Raw genomic sequence first — 23,468 nt, forward strand, 5'->3', positions numbered from 1 at the left:
TTAAAAAGGGTGGTCTTGCAGGCCCTGCGGAACTGAGCAAGGTTCCGCAGGGCCCGCACCTCCTCTGGGAGTTGGTTCCAGAGATGTGGGGCTGCGGCCGAGAAGGCCCGAGAGCGGGTATTCTGTAGTTTAATTTGTCTTGGCCCAGGGGTAGTCAGTCTGTTCTTTCCTAGTGACCTCAGTGCTCTCTGGGGTTCATACGGGGAGAGACGGTCCTTCAGGTAGGCTGGTCCTCGGCCATATAGGGCTTTAAAGGTGATAACCAGCACTGTGATGACAGGTTAAGCAGGCTCTTTGAATTTCCAGCATTCACTTTTTAGAACTTAGTATCTACCCTCTTCACTTGTAGAGACATAAGGAAAAAAGCATATCTCTGTGAGGGAAAGCACTAGAGACTTTTTAAAAAAAAATGACAACTGGAACTGCAGAGAACCTGCATTACAACAGTATATTTATATTTGACCTGTATTTGTAGATCACAGGATCTACATACTACAGTATATTTATACATCAATATTTATATATCAATATAAGAAAGGGGGGGAGAGGGAGTGGTATGACAATAAGAACTGTTTAAATAAGCAGTTAACATGTATAATAATTACCAACCAACCAACGTACCATCATGCCTGGATGTACTACTACAGTGATATGTGCCAAATATCCATTGCACCTGGATGATATTTAGAAGGTTTGAAAATGGCAGTGTTTTGTAACTTTCTATGAAAAATCTTCATAGCATTCTATTTAATCTAGAGACCCCAGCACTATCTTCCCTACTTGAACTTCAGATATATGTATCTGGACTTGTATTTACTTACTGAGGGACAACTTTTGCATTCACTGATGACTGGCTCTGCTACTAGTGAAATAGCCACATAATTTGAATCTAGAGCCTTGACAATACTGGTGACTTGCTTCCCAGCCATCATCCTTGGACCAGCTTCAGTTGACTTCAGCTCCAGTTTCTGCCTGTATATAAACATATAACAAAACCATTTTCAGGTTATATTTTGAATATATATTCCATTTATTCCTAATGCCGATTCAAACAGTAGATAGATCCAAGTGGGCAGCCGTGTTGGTCTGAAGCAGTAGAACAAAGTAGGAGTCAAGTTGCATCTTTAAGACCAACAAAGTTTTATCCAGAACGTAAGCTTTCGTGTGCAGGCATACTTCTTCAGACAAGGGCTGGAGAAGTATGCCTGCATACGAAAGCTTACGTTGTGAATAAAACTTTGTTGGTCTTAGAGGTGCAACTTGACTCCTAATTTGATTCAAACAGTAGTTCATAATTATCATGATAAACGCATCGCTTCATTTCAGAAATGGTAGGTAATGATCGCATGTTCTAGAATCTAAGATATCTTTATTGAGGATGCATATATTTTTGATGGATACCATCATGCAGGTGAGAAATTACAAATTCATTACAGGCTTCAATATTCCAAACAGCTCAGCTTTCATTAAAGCAAATCCAACAAATTCCCAGCCTTTGAATCATTGTCGTATTTAAATTCTAACATTGTTTGTGACAGCCAACAACTGAAGCAGAAGTAGACAGGTCAAATAACAGGATGACAAGATTAATTTGGCTAATTTTTAATCGTAAGAAATGCTGTTCAAACTTTTATTTTGTTTAATTTAAATTACAGCACTTGGGAGATCTGCAATGGCTATCAGGATGGATATCAGTAAAAGCATCACTGATGATTAGCCACTAATAATTTTGACAAAATAATCAAATAAGCCATCTTACTTTGAAATGACTTTTGCATCAGTTTGTTGCCGAATAGTCATCTTGAAAACATGATTTTCTTCCGCCCGGACAGTTTTTAAAAAAGTGTCTTCCAGCACATAAATGGCAGCAGAAGTAGACTTTTTGCTGATGTCAATAATCTGAAAAATAATTTTATACGTGTCTGATTACCAAGTGCTCCAAACCTGTAAAAAAATTAATCTAGTATGGAATTTAAGTGTACATCTTTTAATTCAGGACGGGAATCAAAGATGCTTATTCAGAGCATTTGATCCTTGCAGGCCTGCCACACTCCTGGAACTACACTGGAGGTAGGTGCGTTTTTATTTTTTACTTTTAGTTTGAGAGAAATTAACCCCCAGGGTATTTTTAAAAAAAGATTTCAGATCTTTCTGCAAATTGGGGGGCAGGGGTCCCCCAAGTTTGCAGAAAAACCTCTTCAGCGTTAGTGTGGATCCAATCTACAGATTTAGGGATCCACAGATGGGGACCACACATTGTTATTAGATACAAAGATGACAGGGCAAGTCTACACTTCATTGGTTAGGATCTACAAATGTGTAATATATAGCTTGTATGTACATATATACTTATTCATGAGTTTGCTGCAGGGACTCTGTTATAACACTGGTACACAAATACTAAATATATTTGCTATCTAAACTGTGGAGCTGCCCTAACAGAAGGCATAATAGATGTTTATAAAGTTATGACTGGTGTTGAGAGAGTGAATAAAGTGAATTTTCATCCTCTTCCAGAATCCTATATCCTTGAGTCATCCAATGAAATCAAGATGGAGATTTGAGAACAATGAATAATATTGAGAAAGATAGTCTAACAGAATGTATGACCAGTGTACCCTCCAAGCTGAGTTAGCATGAGCTAGCTAGAATTTTTTAGCCTCCGGCTCACACATTCTTGTCTTCGCTCAGGAAGGATGGCTCCAGAGGAAACTAATTCATGCAGTAGACAAACTGCTCGCTCACGACTTTAATGCCAGTGGCTCACAAAGCAAATTTTTTGCTCACAAGACTCCACAGTTCAGAGGGAACAGTTTGTATGACTACCTTCTACTTCAATCTAAAACAAGCTGCACACTAGGACATTAATTTTTCTTGTGTTTACATCTGCTCTGCATACAAGAATTTAACAATACTGTACCTGACTGTGGCTTGTAAAGCCTGTCCGTTCCAGTTTGCATGTGTTCAGGGCTTTAATTTTAGTGATTTGATTTTGTCGAGCCTGATAGGTGACATTGCATCTTCCAGAGATGTCCGTCTAGAGAAAGGAAGGGGAAAAGTTCCAAAGTCAAAGCCATCTGTAATACAGCAAAAAGCACTGGAAATAACTGTTCCCAAGCCACCAAATTTTCTCCATTGTAATTGTCACTTTTAAAATCTAATTTTTTACCAGATAGATCCATTTTCTCTTCCCATGTTTTACCTTAAATCTATTCCCCCTAATTTAATTCCTATGATTAATTTTACAAAACTAACTGCTGATGTAAGTAATGTACGCAAAATATATAAGAACTGTGGACCTGTGCAATATTATGATTTCTCTTCCATTGGAAAAAATGCAACTTACAGTTTGCAGTTAACTAAAGAGGAACCATAATCTCATATTCACAGATTTACCACTATACCAATGTAACTGACTTTCCCATTCCCTCCTCTCCCATCTTTCTCTTTCTGTTAAACAGAAAACATTTTAAAATGGTATAGATGTTAAAACATGGGGGCCAAGTGTCAAAATTCAGAAAATAACCCCCCTGTGGTTTCTTTCTTTTTTTGCTTTGAGAATCTTTTCCCAGTTTTTCCAATGCAAAATTTGACAATTTTGTGGAGCACTAAAAAAACCCTATGAACTGGTTTTTAAGATAAGGTTACATACACACAGTGAAAATGTGTGATACAAATATTTTTGTATAAATCATTACACAGCAATTTCTGTGTGTACTATAGACAAACATATTTTCAATAACATAGTTATTGTTTAACTGTAACTAATTTTGTCTACAATAAATATATTCTAACATGTATGACCTTGATTATTTCACAGCCAATTCATCAAGAACACACTAACAGTGAAATTCTATGAAGACTTATACCCTTTTAAGTCCACTGATGGCCATGATCCTAAGACCATAAGAACAATTGCCTGGGAGTAAGCCCAGACTTACTTTTGAGTAGATATGCTTAGGATTGCTCCCTGGGTAGCATTCTGATGTGTCTGTTGGAGCAAGAATCTACATAAACCCAGTCTGACAGCCACAGTATGACAGCTGGTGATCTAGCTGCCAGGCTAGGTCACAGTGACCTGATCAGCAGACCGGCTTGAGCCGGCAGAAGCCAAGTGATGCAATCTGCTGAGTCAGCATGGCCAGGATTGGCTGCTTGGACTATATATGATCTGTGTGTGCATCACACAGGTCTCTCCCTGTGAGATGGTGGTTAGGCGAAGCACTTTGTCCGTGGAGGTGATATTGTATAGACTGCACAAGAGAGCACTTGTTGTGTATATATGTTAATACACCTTTTGGCACTAGTTGCACGTGTCTGCCTGGTTTTCTTTCCTGAAGCCCTGTGTCGGGCAAGTCATCTCCCTCACTCTGCTACTCCCGCTCCGACAGGGTTATGGGCCCAGGGCGGTTCCGCTGCGCGGAGGAGAGAGTTGAGAGTTGAGCTGACTGTGAGTTTGGAAAGAGCCGGAGGCGAGGAACGCCGGTGAAGGACACAGAAGCACCACCGTTCTCTGTTTGAGAGCCAGAGGGACGTCGGCAGCCAGCCGTGAGGAGGAGTCGGCACGATGGCTCAGCAACAGCTTGGAGTAGCCGTTGAGAAGCTCACCTCAGCCAACTACGCGGTGTGGAGCCTGAGAATGCAACACTACCTCAAGCGTGAAGGGCAATGGCTGTTCGTGAGTAACCCCCCTGCTGACTTATCTCCTGCCGAGACTGTGTTGTCGGATAAGGCACTGGCCAACATAGTGCTATCTATAGGAGATGACCAGCTGGTTTATGTGCGAGGGAAGGACACTCCCAAGGCTGCCTGGGACGCGTTGAGTGCGGTGCATGTTAGCACCACTGCTGGTTCCCTCATGGCCTTGACAAGGAGGATGTTCCGCACCGTTATGCCGGCTGGAGGGTGTGTGAAAGATCACATCAAACGGCTAACGGACTGTTTCGTTGAGCTGGAGGCAAGAGGCAAGACTGTAGCTCCAGACGACAGAGTGTACATTTTGCTGTCGTCGTTGCCACCTGAGTACACTCCCCTGATAACTTCTCTGGAGACGGTGGACGTAGCGACCCTGACCATGGAATACGTCTGTGCCCACCTGCTTGACTTCCAAGAGAGAATTGCGGCCGTGAGCTGTCCGGGGGTGTCGGCCGGGCAGCGTGCTGTTATCGGTGTGTCCGGGAAGACAGCCAAGAATGAGCCAGCTTCTGCTGCTGGCAGGCGTCCGAAGGTGGAGGAAGTGGAGCCGACTGCGTTTGCAGTCCGTCGCTGCTATGGATGCGGGTCGTCGCAGCACCTGCTCCGAGCTTGCCCTGAGAGGGAGAAGAGGCGGGGGCGTGTGCGGCGAGAGCGGAGGACCGCCAGCCCGTGTGAGGAAGCAACCCGGCTGGTCACGTCTGCAGTAGAGAGCACAGGGTCTGCTTGGATTTTAGACTCCGGGGCAACGAGCCATCTCTGCTGCGAGAAGGAGTTGTTGAAAAACATTGACAGTCCTGAGCATAAGTATGTGAGATTGGCTGATGGGACCACTGCCAATTCTGTTTGCTCAGGCAATGTGGAATTTCCTGCACTGAAATGTATGTTGCAAAATGTGTTGTATGTACCCTCACTGCAGTCTAACCTGTTGAGTGTTAGCACACTGTTTGACCAGGGATACCAGGTGAGATTTGAGAAAACCTGCTGCAAAATCCTGGGAGGTGGGGGAAAGTTGCTTGTGACAGGAAAGAGGGAAGGTAAACTGTATGTGGTCCAGAGTGATTGTGCCCAGGTGGCTCAGGTGTCGAATGAGCCTGTGCACAATAATTGTATACATTTGCTCCATAGGAGACTTGGGCACTGCGGATTTAGGGCGTTAAAGAAAACCCTGGAGCTTGTGCCTAGTTTGAAAGTAAATCCTTGCAAATGTTACTTGGATTGCCAGGTCTGCAAGAAGACCAAAAGCAAGGCGTGTGCTGTTGCTAAAGAAAGCTCAAGGGAAAGCACACGAGCCCTGGAACTAGTCCATTTAGACGTTATTGGCCCATTGCCAAAGAGTCTGTCGGGGAGGAGATACTGCTTGGTGGCCACCGACGACCACACGAGGTACGCGTGGGTTTTCACCATGGTGCATAAGTCTGAGGTGTATAAGACATTCACCAAGTGGGTCAAAGCAGTGGAGAGACAATTAGGGGTTAATCTCCTAGCTGTACAAACCGACAGAGGGGGGGAATTCTTATCTAACCAGATGAAACGTTGGCTGGAGAACAAGGGCATTGCCCACCGTCTGACGAACCCGGCAACGCCCCGAGAAAATGGGCATGGGGCTGTATTGCAGAATGTGATGTATTGCATGTTAGAGGATGCACAACTGCCAATGTCCTATTGGGCAGAAACCATACATGCAGCTGTTTTTTTGCAAAATAGGGTTTGGTGTAATACTGTGAAAAATGTGCCTTACAGGTTACTGTTGAACAAGACCCCAGATTTGAGTTCTTTAAAAGTCTTTGGGTCACGGGCTCGGGTTGGCATCCACTCCACGAGTAGCGGGGAGGGGGATGTCCGGGCAGAGAGCCTAATTTTTCTGGGCTACAAGCCAAGGGCCAGGTGTTATCGTTTCTGCAATAGCAAAAGCAAGATAACACTTAGTAAGAGTGCCCAGTTCAATGAAGAAAGCAACTGGCCAAGGTTGCACTCCTTGCAGAAACAATTTGTCCTGCTGCCAAGTAGCGATAACGATGTTGGAGCGCAGCCCAGAACTCCAGCCCAGGAGGTGGCACCCAGTGGGGCTGGAGAAGGTGAGCCGAATGCTGGCACAGAGCCTGACGAGCAGAGTCAGGAGGCAGAGCCTCAAATGCAGGAACTGGAGGTAAAGTGTGAGAGTCAGGAGGTTCAACACCCAATTACAGGGGCAGAGCAACCAGCCCAGGAGGTGGGAACAGAGCAACCCGAAGAAGACAAAGCTGGTCCAAGCACAGGGCCACGGGTGTCTGCCAGGTCCACCAAAGGCCAACGTCCCGCTAGGTACAAGTGTCCCTATGTCACTCTGACTGTCAATCCAGACCCACCCGGATTTGAGGAAATGTTAAAAGAAAAGGCTAAGAAATGGAAAGCCTGGGTGGCAGAGTGCGAGGCAAGGGAGAAGGAGGCTGAAGCCAAGCGTCTGAAAGAGCTGGCTGAACAGGAACACGATGATGTGTTTTACAATCATGATGAGTTCCTGAACGAATTCCGGAAAGGGTTCCGAGCTACGTAAATATGAACTGTAATGTTGCTGGTGGACATGTATGTAAACTGTGTAAAGTGTTTTGGTGCACTGGGTTTAAATAGATTAGGAGGTGTGTTGGAGCAAGAATCTACATAAACCCAGTCTGACAGCCACAGTATGACAGCTGGTGATCTAGCTGCCAGGCTAGGTCACAGTGACCTGATCAGCAGACCGGCTTGAGCCGGCAGAAGCCAAGTGATGCAATCTGCTGAGTCAGCATGGCCAGGATTGGCTGCTTGGACTATATATGATCTGTGTGTGCATCACACAGGTCTCTCCCTGTGAGATGGTGGTTAGGCGAAGCACTTTGTCCGTGGAGGTGATATTGTATAGACTGCACAAGAGAGCACTTGTTGTGTATATATGTTAATACACCTTTTGGCACTAGTTGCACGTGTAAGCCTGATTTTCTTTCCTGAAGCCCTGTGTCGGGCAAGTCATCTCCCTCACTCTGCTACTCCCGCTCCGACAGTGTCAAGAGGGAATCAATATGTCCACTGTGCCATGTATTCCATAGCAACATGAATCTGAACTCTCTCTCCATTAGACAAAGTCTGTTTGCTTATTGACATTAGAAATGGGCATGAACCAGCTCATGAATGTAAGTTTATGACAAATCTTGTCCAGTTTGTGGTCTGCAAGCTGAAGTTCATGAACTGAAGAGCTGCCACAAAAATCCACAAATTTTAAGTCAGTTTGAGAAGAGCAGAAAGCAGGGGATTAAGTGGCTCTGAGCCATTTAAACCTTTGCTTTCTGCTCTTCATGCACATAAGAACATAAGAGAACATAGGAGAAGCCATGTTGGATCAGGCCAATGGCCTATCCAGTCCAACACTAGGTGTCACACAGTGGCCAAAAAACCCGAAGTGCCATCAAGAGGTCCAGTGGGGCCAGGACACTAAAAGCACACGTGCACACATAAAACAGCTGAGTGCCAGGGAACAGAAAGCAGGGGTTTAAATGGTTCTGTCTTTCATGAGGATACTCCTCCTTTCTGCTCCCCAGTGCTCAATTGTTTTTTTTGTCAGGAGCAGAAAGCTGGGGTTTAAATAACCTGGAGCTTTCAAACAGCTTTTCATGGGGACCAGAACCAACCTTTGTATCAGTTCATGGTTTGGCCACAAACCACAAACTGAAATGAACCACAAAAAAGTGGTTCATGCCATCCCTAATTGGCATATTCAGGGAGTAACAAATTGCTTCTATGTTACATTTGGAGTCAAGAGAATGAAAGTATTTCATACCATCACTGAACATGTGAGATCACTTAACATATATAGAAAAAGTACAATACCTCGCTGACAACTCCAGAATTCATCTGTATCTGAAACAAGCTTGCCAGACCTTTCTTCAGATTCTGAACAACAACAGGTTCATTTGCATAAGAGTAGAAGTTTTTAACCTAGCCAAGGAAAAAGGACAGAAATTACCTTCCAAATTTCAAGCCTGATTAGAACATACAATCATTCAGAAGATCTTTCATGAGCAAGTCCAGGTATGATTAAAAAAAATCTTCAGTAAAAATTCTAGTGAACTATTTACTTAATGGCTAACTGATGAAGAGGAAATGAGATTATTTTACTGTCATTAGGTCTCAAAGATTTCTGTAAAGCTGTAAGAAGATGAAAGATACGGTAATTTGAAAAGCGGGGGAATAGGTAGACAGTTTTAAAACTAAGAACTGTGTGTAGTGTTTGGTCAAAATAAGCCCTATCGTGGCCATGGATTTACCTTAGGCAAATAATTTTATCTCCTTTCTTCCCAGTCTGACAAATTAGGACAATAATGACCTCATAGGGTAGCTGTGGGGGTCAGTGGAATAAGAAAGATGACCTTTGTCCAGGAAAAATGTCATCCAAATGACTAAAACAAGATGCAGTAATGAAGCTGGATGTTAGGAGAAAATCTCCTTCCTATAAAAGTACTTCAGCAGTAAAAAGAAGCTGCCAAAGGCAATAAAATGTCTGTTTTTAGAGTTTTTCAAATACCAGAATTACAAGCATTAATACGAGATTTGTTGCATAAGGATGGGGTATTGTGCTAGAGTTACAAAAGGCCACTCCAACTGTGTGAATCTATTATTCTATACGCATTATGGAAAACTAAACAGTTCAGTGCTTAATAAAGTCAAGGTGGCCTAATATGTTTGTTTAGTACACTGGTACCTCTCTGCTCTTAAAAAGCATCAGCACAGTTTACAACAATTAGATAAATGCAGTAACAACATATTACATAAACCTCTAGTGGCAGCTGATAGACAGACAAAGGAGCTGAAAAAAGCAGCTAAGCAGACCCCTCTCTCTGCAACCTAGAGCATTTTAATCCAGTGGTTTTCTTGGGAATTTACTAGGGGTCATCAAAGAAAAGATCCAAAAGGGCAGACCCCCCTCCCCCCGGCCTCTTTGCATACTGTTATTGATCTTTCATTGTAATGTACAGCCACAGGAGAGTGTGTTCCAGAAGACAGTCTCTGTTCATGTGGAGCAAAATAAGTCCCAATAGAACCAATGGGCTAATGGCTGTGTAAACTGTCTGTCAACCCTGACTGTTCCCTGGAAGGTCAGATGCTGAAGCTGAAGCTCAAATACTTTGGCCACCCAATGATTAGGGAGCACTCACTGGAGAAGATCCTGATGCAGGAAAAGACAGAAGGCAAAAGAAGAAGGGGATGGCAAAAGATGAGATGGCTGGACAGTGTTACTGATGTAACTAACACAAATTTGAGCAGACTTCGGAGGATGGTAGAAGACAGGAAGGCTTGGCGTGACTTTGTCCATGGGGTCGCAAAGAGTTGGACTCGACTGTGCAACTGAACAACAAAAAAACCTGTCTGTGTATCATAAAACACGCCCCAGAATTCATTATACTGGAATCCTGTGGCAAGCTCACACAGGTGCCATGGCAGAGATTTTATTTGGAAAGAGATGCCAGTTTGAAAGAAGATAATTGGGAAAAAAATTAATACATTAACCTTGAGAATATGATACAGTATGCACCTGATGTGCACTTCCCAGTAATCCCTCTCATTATCTCAGGTAACATATATTGTGCACTTTAACCTAGACTATAATCAGGCAAAAATTAACAGTGCCATCGATGATTTAGAGACGTGTCAAACATACAGTGATCTTTGAACCTCCAGGCAAGACTGAGCTGCATGTGAGCTTGACCCAAGACTTTGTACCTTCAACAACCACTCAAGGAGTTGCATCCTGCAGGGCTTTGCCATCCCACTCCCCACTAAAAACTAGGATTACAATAAATATGTTACTACATTTGGACACCCAAGTGATACAGAACTGCATAGTTGCAAGAGGCAATATCAGCACCTTCTAACACAGTAGCTAATCAACATCATAAACTATGTAAGTGGGGAACATCTGTTCTGCTCTGATGCTTCATGAGGATCAGGTTTTCCAAACAGCATGTAGATAAGCCATCTCAAGTCCTGTCCTATTCCACTTAATGGCATGTCATCTCTCAACTTTAGCACATTTGTTTGACAAGCACAACTTTCTGATTCCACAACCATTACCAGCGTGACGTGACAAGTTGTGAAACTGTCAAAGGCTAGCCAGTCTTTGATCTACACTTTTTGAAGCACAGTGGTAGATTAGATGAGGAAGGTAAAACAAATTAGCATAGTCCAAACTGCCTGTATATGCTGGATCCTGCCTTTCCTTAAGAACATAACTGTACTGAGAGTTCCAACATCTCCCTGGATATAGCCACACATTCCTGGTTGCCCAGGCCAGCCCTTGATAAAGGTCCTGATGCTGATGGAAAGGAGGCAGCAAAGGAGGGTCCACTCATGGAAGCAACTCCAATAACAGAAAAACAGGATGGGGGAGGGAGAAACACCGTTAGACCTGAACCCCTGAGTCAGTATTCCAGCCCTCCAAGAATGCAGAATCAACGCCCTGACGACCTGCCCCTCAACTGCCTCCAAGGTGACCGGTCTTGCCAAAATGCAAATGAGAGAATGGGCTCTTGAAGAATCACTCCTGACTGAATTTTCTGAGCCTGCTCTAATGATTTAAGAAATCATTCTGGCTGAGGCTGCTGTTAGAACAAGTTAGTAGTTATTAACTATGTATCTATCTGAAGTCCTGAAGCTCATCTTTAGCTCCTCATACTGCAGACAGACCAACGCAACTCAGTCTGACTGTATTTTGTAAGCCCTGTTGCTGCAAAAACTTGTTTCTGCCTTCCAGGCTTCCAGCCAAGATGGAGCAAAAGCATGTCAGCCTAGAATCATGGAATCTGCACCCAAGGCTATAGCTATACTCAGGGATGTTTGGGGTCTCATGTTCTCTGGGCGCACAAGCAGCTGAGAATGTCTCTGATTGCATTGTACGCAGGAACTCTGGACTTTGCAAACTGGCTTTACGTTTTGTATCAGGGACAGGAACATGATTATATTGTTGTTCTTCTGAAGTGACTTGAATAGAGTTTCCCCACACTAAAGCACCTAAACTTCTATGAAGACACTAAAGGATAGAATGAAACAAATTAATTAGAGTACTCATAGAGGATCTGGTCTTTATGTAGATGCAAAAAGCTAGCTGGTAGTATAAAGTTGGGACCCCAACTCACTCATGGGTCCGGTTTGTGGGGTGACAGGGAAGCCAGGGAGGCTGCATCTCGCAAAGACATAGGAGAGCACAGGCAGCTGGGGGCCAGGCAGTCAGCTACGGCATGAAACCTTGGCCCTCCCCTCCCAGGTGGGCCTATGAGGGCCATGAACCGGTCCTATGGGATAGTGGAGGGAAGGGGCCATCAGGGACAGCATGCCCACCCATCCCTCCTTATATATAAGGAACTGAAGGGAAGATGGTTTGTATTTTTAATCTTACTGTTCATGATACTTTCTATTTTGCTATTTGTCCCAACTTTAGGGCAATTTCAGCATGAGGTCGAATCTATTTTAGGCAATCAGCCTGCATGCTGTTTCCCAGCATTTGTGGATCCCCTTAAGGGGTTTTGGCATGAGGGCTTCCAAGGGGCATGCCCAGATGCCAGATGGACTGCCGTCATGCTCAGCTGGCAGAGGAGACCACCTAAAGGCGATCATCCTTGTGGCATCTGGCAACCTGCCATACCATGGTTCTCCCTACATCAGCCAGTTGACTGTGTGGGTCTGGGGACATTGACTGGCTGGCTGGTCAGTTGATACTAGAATCCAGTAGACCCATGTCATGCCAAGGCTTCTTGCAGCTGTAATCAATAAAAGTTGTAGCCATTTTATTCCACACTTATTCCAAATGCTGTGTGTGCTTGTCTTATTGATGGGTTATGGGGAAAAGGAGTCATTGCCCTCACAGCTCTCTATCCTTCCTTACGCTCTGGGACTGCAAGAGAAAGGCTGGCAGTAACAGAACAAATATAGGGCTGCCAGGTCCCCCCTGGCAACTGGCATGGTAGGATTGCCAGATCTAGGTTGGGAAGCTCTTGAAAATTTGGGGCTGGAGCCTGGGAAGAACAAGGACCTCAGTGAGATACAATGCCACAGAATCCACCCTCCAATGCATCCATTTCCTCCAGGGGAACTTTGCAGTTTGGAGATAAGGTGTAATTCCAGGGGATCCCCAGGTCCCCCCGGAGGCTGGCATTCCTAGAGGTGTAAAAGACTAGATTTCACTTGGACAGGCAAACAATATTACTAGGCATGATGATGATATTGTCTCCTGAACAGAACAGGCTCTACAGTAGTCAGAAACTCTGAAACCAGGAATCTGGGAAAAAAAAGTCACTTGATCTGTAAAACTGATAAAAAGAGAAGGTATTCCATCTTTTGTGATCAATGTTTCCTCTAAGTCTTGTGAGCAGAAATTCTACTTTGGGAGATACTAGCATTAAAGTTGTGAGCTACATCATAAATTAGTTTGCTCTGGGGCCATTTTTCATGAGGTAAGACAAAAATGTGTGAGCCAAAACCTAAGAAACTGCGAGCTAGCTCACACTTACTCAGCTTAGAGGAAACATTGCTTGTGATCTGTTTATCTGGAAGATTACCAGTATCATACCAATTACATAGCTTCGTGCATGGTTTATGACAAAACTGCGCAAAATGCTGTCCGTTTTATTAATAAGTCAGCAAGTGTGTGTTTTAAAAAATCAGGTTCACAGAATTCCAATTCAGCTCAGTATTTCATTTTTATGACTCAAAATTACCTAGTGGCGCTCTAGTAATCCTGCCATGCCATAGGGCCTATAGGTTTACCCAGTGAGAAAAATAACTGCTCTGTGGAATCAACTGAGTCCAAGAAAACAGTTCAAAAGGCTTAAACCTCACCCTTGCAGCATGGGTCCAATCCTAATATGGGCGGAGAGCATCTGCTACTTAGAGATTTATCCATGAAACTCCTAGCATTTCATAAAGTTTGACTTGCTGATGATGGTACTTTTGCTTTCCCTTTTCTATTCCTTGATTGTCCCTTTCCAGTCCTTCATAAGATTGCCAGACCCGCCCCCCCCCCGGTCACATTATATGGGCTATATTTGGCTCTGTTACAAAGCAAGCCTGAAAACATACCCACAAGGGGTGGCTTGCAGATTTGCCCTAAGAGTGAATCAAGATTTCAAAACAAACTCATTGTAGTTACCTTTCCACGAGTCCACTGGAGAATTACAGGTCTTTTTAAAGCTGCCAGATGCTCTTTTCCAATTATTTTATCTGTGTTTTTCCCATTAAAAATGTTTTTGTGTGTAGGCCGCTCATTGACATTTTCAACTGTTACGTCTGTTATCTGGAAAAGAGAAATAGAATGTAGACACAAATCCATGTTGGCAGGAGAGTTTTCACATTTTCATTCCTGCTTCCTGTAAGAATCTGCTGATCCACTATATAGTGATTTGAATTTTTAACTGAAACTGTCACTATTTTCATTGCAAGTAGGCTTGCCAATCCCCAGGTCCCAGTGGGAGTTCTTCCGCTTTCCCAGGCTCCTTCCTGCCCCCAGTCAGCTGGCCAGTGGGGGAAACCCCACCCCCAGAGGACCATGTGACTTTCCCCCTCTGGAGGGTCCAGTCTCCGATTGAAAGGCCTCCTCTTGGGATGGGGTGTCTGTGTTACTTGGAAGAAATTGGCTGCAACTCGTGAGAAGAGAGGCCAATCCCTCACTTCAGAGTCACCAGAAACAGGGTGGGGGGGAGGGAAACGTCTGCTGAGCACTTCATTATTCCCTAGGTGGAGATCGATTCTCATAGGGTATAATGCGGAATTGATCTGGAGGTTCCAGGGGCTCTGGGGGAGCTGTTTTTTGAGGTAGAGGCACCAAATTTTCAGTATAGTATTTAGTGTCTCTCCCCAAAGTACCCCCCAAGTTTCAAAACGATTGGACCAGGGGGTCCAATTCTATGAGCCCCAAAAGAAGGTGCCCCTATCCTTCATTATTTCCTATGGAAGGAAGACATTTAAAAAGGTGTGCTGTCCCTTTAAATGTGATGGCCAGAACTCCCTTGGAGTTCAATGATGCTTGTCACACCCTTGTTCCTGGCTCCGCCCCAATGTCTCCTGGCTCCACCCCCAACATCCCCAGATATTTCTTGGCAACCCTAATTGCAAGCCCCTTGGCACTGACCTCTATTGACTCTATGGATGCACTCATCCAATCCAAATGTTTCATGGATCCAACCCAATTTACCAGCATTTTTTAAAAACGAAGATTCTAGGGAAAGAACCAGGGATCTTATTCATACAAAAAATGTGCTCTCCCGCTGACCTATGTCTGCTCCATCAAGATATGTCTGATAAGTCTGAAGTGACCAAAAATCAGTAGAAACCTTGAGAACTGAAAATTTTCAGTTTCAGTTGTCCAAGTTATTACCAAGTACATTCCAAGGATCTGTGTGGAAGTTTTGACAATCAAATATGTTAACATTTATACAATATAGGTTTCCTGCTTTGCTGCTTATCAGAAAAGCTGTATTCATTTTAACTCAGCATCACATTTCATGGTCTTTTAATTGTTTTTACTGTAAACCAATATCCAACAATGTTAGCAGAAATTATGTATAATTTCATATAAACTACCTACCGCAATTTTGATCAACTGATCATCATCATTATTGGGATTTCTCCATACTAAGTTGACATCCACTTCAGATGCAATACGGAAGCCTGCGCTCTCCTGGGGTGATCCTTTGACCCTGTCAATAAGTACTTCAGTGGAGTAGGCAAATTTATATAGCTTGTCATTGTTAATTCTTGGACCAGTATTGTGACCTGTGCAGAAAACAGAAATCTTTTGGTGATAATCATAAATCCAAAGAACCCACCATATTCTCTTCCCCTCAATGCCTTAGAGTTATGCCTTCCAACCTGAACATGGACATTTCTAATACAAAACAGGCTTAGTATTCTGCACATTTTCAAGGACATTTCCTTGTTTATAAGTACTTAGGGTTGCCAAGCTGGCAATGTTTTAACGTTCATGTTTTAACTTTTTAACTTTTGTAGCAAGAAATGGTAAGATCAAATGGAAGGCAATATTTGGCAGCTGTCTCAATGCAGAAATCAATAGGGGAGGGGACTCTATTCCTCTACTTTACAGACATCAAGAAGTAGCATCAGAAACAAGGGCAGTCAGGTGAATACCATATAGGCATACAGCTGCAGATAGGCCAGCTGTTTCCACCAAAAGCCAATGATATCAATGCCTGGTACTACCCTGATCTCACCAGTAGGGTTGCCAGACACAGACACACAATGGAGGTGAAGTTCCCCTGCCACCATGCCCTGCTTCCCCCTGTCACCAATCAGCTGGCTGGCAGGGGGACTTCCCAGGAAGAAGAGAAAGGCCCAGGCCATGTTGCTGGCAACACCCAGGAAGTGATGTAATCACTCTTGCAATATTCAGGTGACACCCTACCATAGAATTTTTGCCCAAGTACCAGAACATCCCCTAGGCAGTGCTAATGTGATGATGTCACTTTCTGCGTGATGCCAGTGATGTGGCCTGACCTTCCTTTTTCTCCTGGGAAGTCCCCTCCATCCTCCACCAGTTATCAGGAGGGAGCTGGCAACTGCCATATTGCCCACTGTAGCGAAGCCTTACTTCAAATTTGTTTTCAAATGCATGTGTACCTGTAACAACTTATTCCCACATAAATTATCTGTCTGGACCTCAGTCTTTTCCCACCTTATTGTTTCCCAATACACATCCAACATTTTGCGTTCATTTGCTCTGTAACAGGCTGTACTGCACTGTCTTCTGAAGAAGCCTGTGCTACTAAATTGACCACAACATTTCCCATGAACTGAACAGACAGTTAAATTTCACAACAGATCTAGTTATACCTATTAAAATAGATGAAAATCAAACATTTTCTGCAATTTTTGCTCCCTAAATAAGTGACTGGGGAAACGGAAGTAGAATGCAACCCATCATTCCAAATGCAGACACAGTGTAGATCTTCACAAGGGCACTATGAAACTGACTTTTGTCTTCAGTCCCTCTACTAATAATCCCTAGTATACAAGTTATTTTTTTATTGCTACTTCACACTTAGTCAACATTTTCTTTGCCCTACCTGCCATGACCTCAAGGTCGCCTTACTATTCTGATTCTATCAGGGTATATTTAAATTTAGGGGGTTTTGTTTCAGTGTGCATCACTTATTGATACTGACATCATTTGCCATGCTGTTGCTCACTTTGATTCTTCTACTTTGGCTCCCACCATCCTGAATAATTTGGTATTATTTGTAAACCTGGTCACCTTTCTGCTCAGTTCCAGCTCCAGATCATTAATGAAGAAATTAAGTAGCACCCTCCAACACTAGTCCCTGTGGATCCCCACTCCTTCTCTCCGCTGCAAGAACTTTCCATTTATTCTTCTCCCATTTTCCCATTGGCTAATCAGTTTGTAATCCACAATATGGACGCATGCTCTTGACATGTGACTGCTAAATTTACTTTAAAACTTTTGGGACAGGACTTTGTAAAAAGCTTTTCAGAAGTTGTAATATACGTATATCAGATACCTTTGTCCATATATTTGTTGATAGTCTCAGAGAACTCTAAAAGGTAAGATGAAACTGTCTTTTGAATACATATAGCTGCCTAACTCTAACTATTGGTCCATCAAGGTCAATATTGTCTACTCATACCAGCAGCAGCTCTCCAGGACCCCGGGCAGTGGTCTTTCACATCCCCTGCTACCTGATCCTTTCAACTGGAGATACTAAGGGTTGAACCTAGGATCTTCTTGCCTATAAAGCAGTTGCTCTTATCACTGTGCCACAGTCCTAAGCCTATTGCAAAGAGCCTGGTATCATCAAAGGTCTTTCATATTACCAACTGCCTGATTTTTTAATTGGCGATACCAGGGATTAAACTTGAATCTTCTACATTCAAAACAAATACTCTAGCACTACATAACAGCACCTCACAACAGCTTCACTAACATAATTTGCTCTTCTTGTTTAGTATATTACACAGTGCAACCATATGCCCTCAGGTCTCCCATTTCTTTAAACAGGGCTAGGCATGGACTTAATATAGTATTTTGATATATTGATTTGGGGTGAAGAGTGCTTCTGCGGTCAAAGTATCTCTCAGGGAGGAGTGGTAGACCCAGCTTGACTTGCTGCTTGCAGTGCTGGTGTCTGTCGTTACAACTGTCTATAATTAAATCATGATACCATATAATATTGAAAGTTATGCTGTTGAGCTGAGACAGCTGTCAGGGCCTATACCTTTTATTAGTGCTCTTGGCATGCATAGCATGTGCAGCTCTAACCACTAGCTAACTTTAAGACTATAAGTTACATTTTACAGTTTCGTGTAACTTTAAAAAGGTAAAAGAAAAGCTGTGTAAGCAAGCTGTGTATTGGAAAATACTGCCACAATATCTTTAAATAAAAACACAGACTGCTATAATCTGGATAAAATAACAAAAATATTTACAAGCAATCAAGACAAGATATTTTGAAGATGAATCTTATCCATTCTGCAACCAACTACTTGGTCACTCAGATTAATAATTACTTTGTTGCATCACATATGCATAATAGCAACCTCAGCTCCATATGCTATTTGGGGATCAGGCACAGCAGCTTCTATTTGGGGATCGGGCACAGCATGCTGGAATACAGTGTGTGCGGACAGGCAGCAGCCCCACCCCACCCCTGTACCCTTTCCAAAGTTCACTAGTTTTCAGCTGCTGTGATTTCTAGTGGCAAAGGTTAGTGTGCATGCACTATGTATTCAATATTTTGGGAAGCAAAGGTGTTGGATCCCTAGGGATAGCTTGTAGAAAGATCTGGTGAAAGCAAGTGGCCTGCACATCACTTATTCCTTGTTAGCCATATTCACTGGTTCAGAAAATATCAACTAAAGAAAACAAGTCTTACTTGGTCTCATTTACAAATGCATCCACATATTCTATTTTAGGAGTTAAGATATTTCAAATATAGAAAATATACATCTCTGATTTTGTCTGCATTATGGCTAACTTGCAACATAGGTTCCCAAATGTATATAAAACACAACTTTGTCTTTGATGAATTAGAACCGTGGTTATCTCTTCCACATGTTCAGATAGTTATTGGTTGACCCTAAATATGCTTAATTGGAAGTAAATCCCAATATATCAATGGGGGTCTCATCCATACAAACTTGGTGGAGATGATCCTGCTTATTAATTGTACAGTGCTTTCTGTTGGACACACTCAGTCCTTGTTCAGGCTGGTGGACTTTCCGGTCTTGTTTATTTAGAAGTAATTTACATTCTTCCCTAGTCAAAGATCCATTCTTATACATGGGTTTACAGTTGCAGAGGTCATATAACTCTATCGTTACCTGAATATCATTAAATATAAGTATGTTCATATTTGTGTGCTCATCACATAAAGACAGCAAGAAAAGTGTTGCTCTGAAGATCTGACTCTCAGATTAAATATGACAGAAAGTTCACATCTCAGATAATCTTTAATTCAAAATTTTTCAAATGAGTTCAATGGTACAAGTTAGCACAGGTCTTTTCAGAAAAATAATCTAGACATACTGAATGAATGCCGTGGGGGAGATCTCTTATTATATCACTTAATCCAGAGTTTGACAGATCTCAGAGGCCAAGGCATTTAGGAATTCCATTGAGATGCCTAGTATTTTCAGCAATGATTTTACTGTGACATCTCTTAATGATTGTCAGTGAAAGTAGGAACAGTTGGAACCAAACAGTTTTTCCAGTGGTGAAAAGCAAAAGAAAGGTGTTCCTTTTCTTTGCCCCTTTAAAAGGCTATGTTTAGACTCATGGGACAAAAGCCATGTGGAACAGGAGCTGTTATAAAGAAGGGAATGAGTTGAGACTGAGCAAAATAACTGGCTCAATCCAACCCAGAGGTTATTGTTTCACATCAGAAATGTTTTGTTGTGTGACATAAAAATAAATGTGCATGAAGTTCTTATTATTACTTGTAATATGTAATGTCACCATTCCACCACCACTAAACTCATTTCTTAAGCAGATGCTTTCTATGCTGGATCCAATATTCAATTAAATGGAGCTTTTCAAAGCAATCATGGGGTTATAAGAAAAGGGGGAAATATAAGAAATTAGGTTAGGGTTAAAGGTTAGATTTTGTTGTCATGTTGATAGTTATGAGAAACTGTGAACACAACAGATGTTGTACTAGCATATCAGAAAACGTGGTCATTAAATATGAAGTCCTGAAAACTGAAAAATGAGTCTGGTTCCTACATTATTGGGCTGGTTCACAAAATCAAACATAATTTATAAAGGCCTGACTGGATCACAGAAGTAAATACAGCCCGCCTGACACTTTCTACACTTCTCAGATTTTTTGCAAGTAATTTGTAGGCAACCTTGAATAGCAAGAGATATGTTTTAAATACATTATTTAAACTAATATAAGTATAAACTTTTTACACTAATTTAATGAATTTGAATAATACAGGATTTTAGAATAACCTGCTTCCAAACTGCAAAGTATATTTGGCAAGAATATTTCTACTTGTAGCTGTCATTTCTGCTTAAACACCTCTTTCAATTTCAATTTGCCATAGCTATCTGCTGCAGTTGAATTATTAACCACAATTAAAAATATGTAAGTTTTCAAATGAAAGTTCACTGCTTCACAAGAGTGTAGCAATATAAATTTCCTGGGAAAAGGAAATAGGAGTTAAGGTGTCATTCAGTTTTGAAATGAGTTCATTCTAACATTCCATTCATTATGAGTTCCCCCCCCCCATTGTGAACTGGTGAAGCAGTTAGCTGAGCACTCTGTACCACCAACATCCAAAGTAATCTGGTCTCATGAATAGTATTTTAAAGCATTTGTAGTGGTCCACTAATAGAGTCTAATTATGTGTCACTTTATCCCTGGAGTCACCATGAGGTCTTTCAATAAGATACCTTCTGAATTCCAACTCCCAGGGGTACAAAGGCCCAATTCAAATCAGGACTGTGATGAGAGCAGACTTTAGCCTTTCTAACTTTGCCATTTTCCTCACTTGCAATGGCCGTGCAGAGCTACTACTTGCCCTCCTGAGGAGACCTTCGTGTAGCTAGGTATCTGCAAATTTCCCCAGCAGGTTGACCAGTGGATTCTTGGGGCTGTTTCAAATAAGAGAGAAGACTGAAGCCCAGGTTGCCAAAACACCTGGAAAAATGTCTTTTTCCTTTAGCAGAGGTTTAATGTGTGTGTGGGAAAATCCCTGGAAAAGACAATAATGCTAGGAGAAGTTGAAAGCAGCAGGAAAAGAGGAAGACCCAACATTAGATGGATTGACAATCCAGGAAACCTCAGTTTGCAAGATCTGAGATTGACTGTTAGCAACTGGGCATTCTGGAGGACATTAATTCACAGGGCCCCATAAATTGAAAGCAACTTGATGGCACTTAACATACACAATGTGTGAAAAAGGACCACTGATACTTTTCATGACATGAAGGTAAATATCACCTGGTAAATAACAAATAAGCTTCTGTTAAAGCAACAAAATGTTTTTTCTCCAGTTGGCAACCCTACTGAAACCTCATTTCCTTACATGCCATGGTCTTGATCTGGATCAGGCCATCATATGCTTGGGAACTGAAATGCAAGCATACAACTCACAAGGTATGTGTGATGAAAAATCATTCTGATGGACCTGCAGAGCACCCAAGGACAATTTATCTGTAGTAAGGCCCATAGTTGGGATGAAGTAAGTTATCACAGATACCACTGAGGAAACATCAATCCCTCCCCACAAGTGGGATTTATGGAACAAAATGGAACAATACTTCTCTCAAAAATATATTACCAGTGCATGGTGGAACTAAGTGCAGATATTCAAGTTCCATGGGAGGATCCAGCAGCTCCTTAAACAATCCCACATGGAAGGCATAAAAATGATAGCCCTGTGAACTGATCCTACTCAAGACATCTTCATAATCCTGCCCAAAGCTTGGTTCCACCTCCTGACTAAAGACTGCCTATATAAAGACTCACACTTTTAGTCAAAGGAACTCCTATTTTAGTCCCTTGTGTTGTGTGGTTAGTCACATCATTTTGAACAGTCTGGTTTACCTCATGCACAGGAAGATAACTAGCTACCATTACATCTCACGGATAGACCCAGCATCTACCCAGCAGATGAAAAAGTGGAGTCAATTCTTCTTTAACATCCCAGGAAGTTCTCTAATCACATGGGCGCCAACCTGTGAAAAACCCATTAATGTTGGTGGTGGAAACTGTCATCAAGTCACAGCCAGCTTGTGATGACCCCACAGGGTTTTCAAAGCAAAGAGATGAAGTGGTTTGCCATTGCCTGACTCTGTGTAGCAACTGCAGACTTCCCATCCAAGTGCTAAACAGGACCACCCCTACTTAGCTTTTGAGAGTTGATGAGATTAGGCTAGGCCATCCAGTTCAGGGTGCAATAGTCATAGCTATGTGAAAACAACTGTACCTCCATTTGTTTGTTTGTTGTTGCCTGCCTCTGAGTAGTAATGACTTCAATAATGGTCTCCCATTCAAGTACTAACTAGGCCAACCCTGCTTAGCTTCTGAGATCTGACAAGACTAGGCTAGCCTGGGCCATCCAGGTCAAGGTGACAGTAACTTAACATTAACCCTGTTTAAGAACTGCCTAAGTGCCAAGGTTATAGAAGGATTTTTCAGGGATTCCACAACATGGGGGAACAAATGGTGATCTGCATTATGCTCTTTTGGATGTGAATTTTTACTCCTTCTTTAAAACTCCCCTGATTCAAACTGCAGGCTAACTGGTATCTCTTTTGTTTATTCAATAGCAGCTTGATAATTCAAACTGACACTGACAAACTGACATGGATCCAGAAAGTAATTTAAATTAATTCTTCAGTATGGGAATAATCTCTTCAATGTAAAAGAAAATGAACTAGATCTATTCCTATACACAATCTTTGCCCAAAAAAGACACTAATGTTTATTATTATCAAACTTCTGTTGCCTTACACTGGAAGATGCCGTCTGCACTTGAAAGCTCATACCTTGATTAAACTTTTGTTGGTTTCAAAGGAGCCACTGGACTCCAAATCTGTTCCACTGCTTCAGACCAACACAGCTGCCCAATTGGAAGACAAGTATTATCTAAGTTGTACAATGAAACTCAAAAACTGATTTTGTCAAGGTTGTATTAGAAGTCATTGGGAAGACATTTGTGATCTTAGACATTAAACTACTCACACAAATCCTTTCTTAGATAAAAGGAACCATTATACTTTTTCCAAAGTCAGTGACAAATGATTCACCAAAGAAGTAACATACCTTTCACAGACGCCGAGTATGTGGAAATAATGCATGGGAAAAGCACAGTAAGAAGAATCATTCCTTCTTCCTTTAAGCTGTTAACTACAATACTATGAAATACTGTTACTCCTATTGAGAAGTGAACTGTTCAGATGGAGTGACGCTTGCAAAGAGGGCTTCAGAGTCTGTTACAATAAAGTTTATCTAGATGCAGTAGGTCAGATTCCAAACTCTGCACTTAGGTACTAAGTTCATTACAGAGCCTTTCAGTTAATTATTAAGAATGGAGGTAATCTTGGCCATTTGAAGATTTCATTGTTCTCCTTAGTTTTCACTAACACAGACAAAAAATAAAGTTTTAGTAAAGTGGCACTTTTTGCATGAACACAGAAGCTCATACCTTGAATAAAACTTTTCTGGTGTTAAATTAAAGGTGCCACTGGACACAAACTTTGTTCTGCTGCTTCAGACCAACATGGCTACCCA

General features: G+C 42.2%; 1 protein-coding gene across 1 annotated transcript in view; it reads right to left on the reverse strand.

Moving 5' to 3' along the window:
- MTTP (microsomal triglyceride transfer protein) overlaps positions 1-23,197 on the reverse strand; it is a 51,901-nt gene extending 28,704 nt beyond the window's left edge. The window contains exons 1-7 of the mRNA XM_060247008.1: positions 23,001-23,197; positions 15,281-15,468; positions 13,847-13,990; positions 8,536-8,643; positions 2,921-3,037; positions 1,760-1,899; positions 822-972 (exon numbers count right to left, since the gene is read on the reverse strand). Of these exons, the coding sequence (XP_060102991.1) occupies positions 822-972; positions 1,760-1,899; positions 2,921-3,037; positions 8,536-8,643; positions 13,847-13,990; positions 15,281-15,468; positions 23,001-23,061 (909 nt within the window). The 5' untranslated portion in view covers positions 23,062-23,197. The remainder of the gene's footprint in view (positions 1-821; positions 973-1,759; positions 1,900-2,920; positions 3,038-8,535; positions 8,644-13,846; positions 13,991-15,280; positions 15,469-23,000) is intronic.
- Between the last annotated feature and the right edge of the window lie 271 nt (positions 23,198-23,468).

Source organism: Heteronotia binoei, chromosome 9, assembly GCF_032191835.1.
Source record: "Heteronotia binoei isolate CCM8104 ecotype False Entrance Well chromosome 9, APGP_CSIRO_Hbin_v1, whole genome shotgun sequence".
Lineage (NCBI taxonomy): Eukaryota > Metazoa > Chordata > Lepidosauria > Squamata > Gekkonidae > Heteronotia > Heteronotia binoei.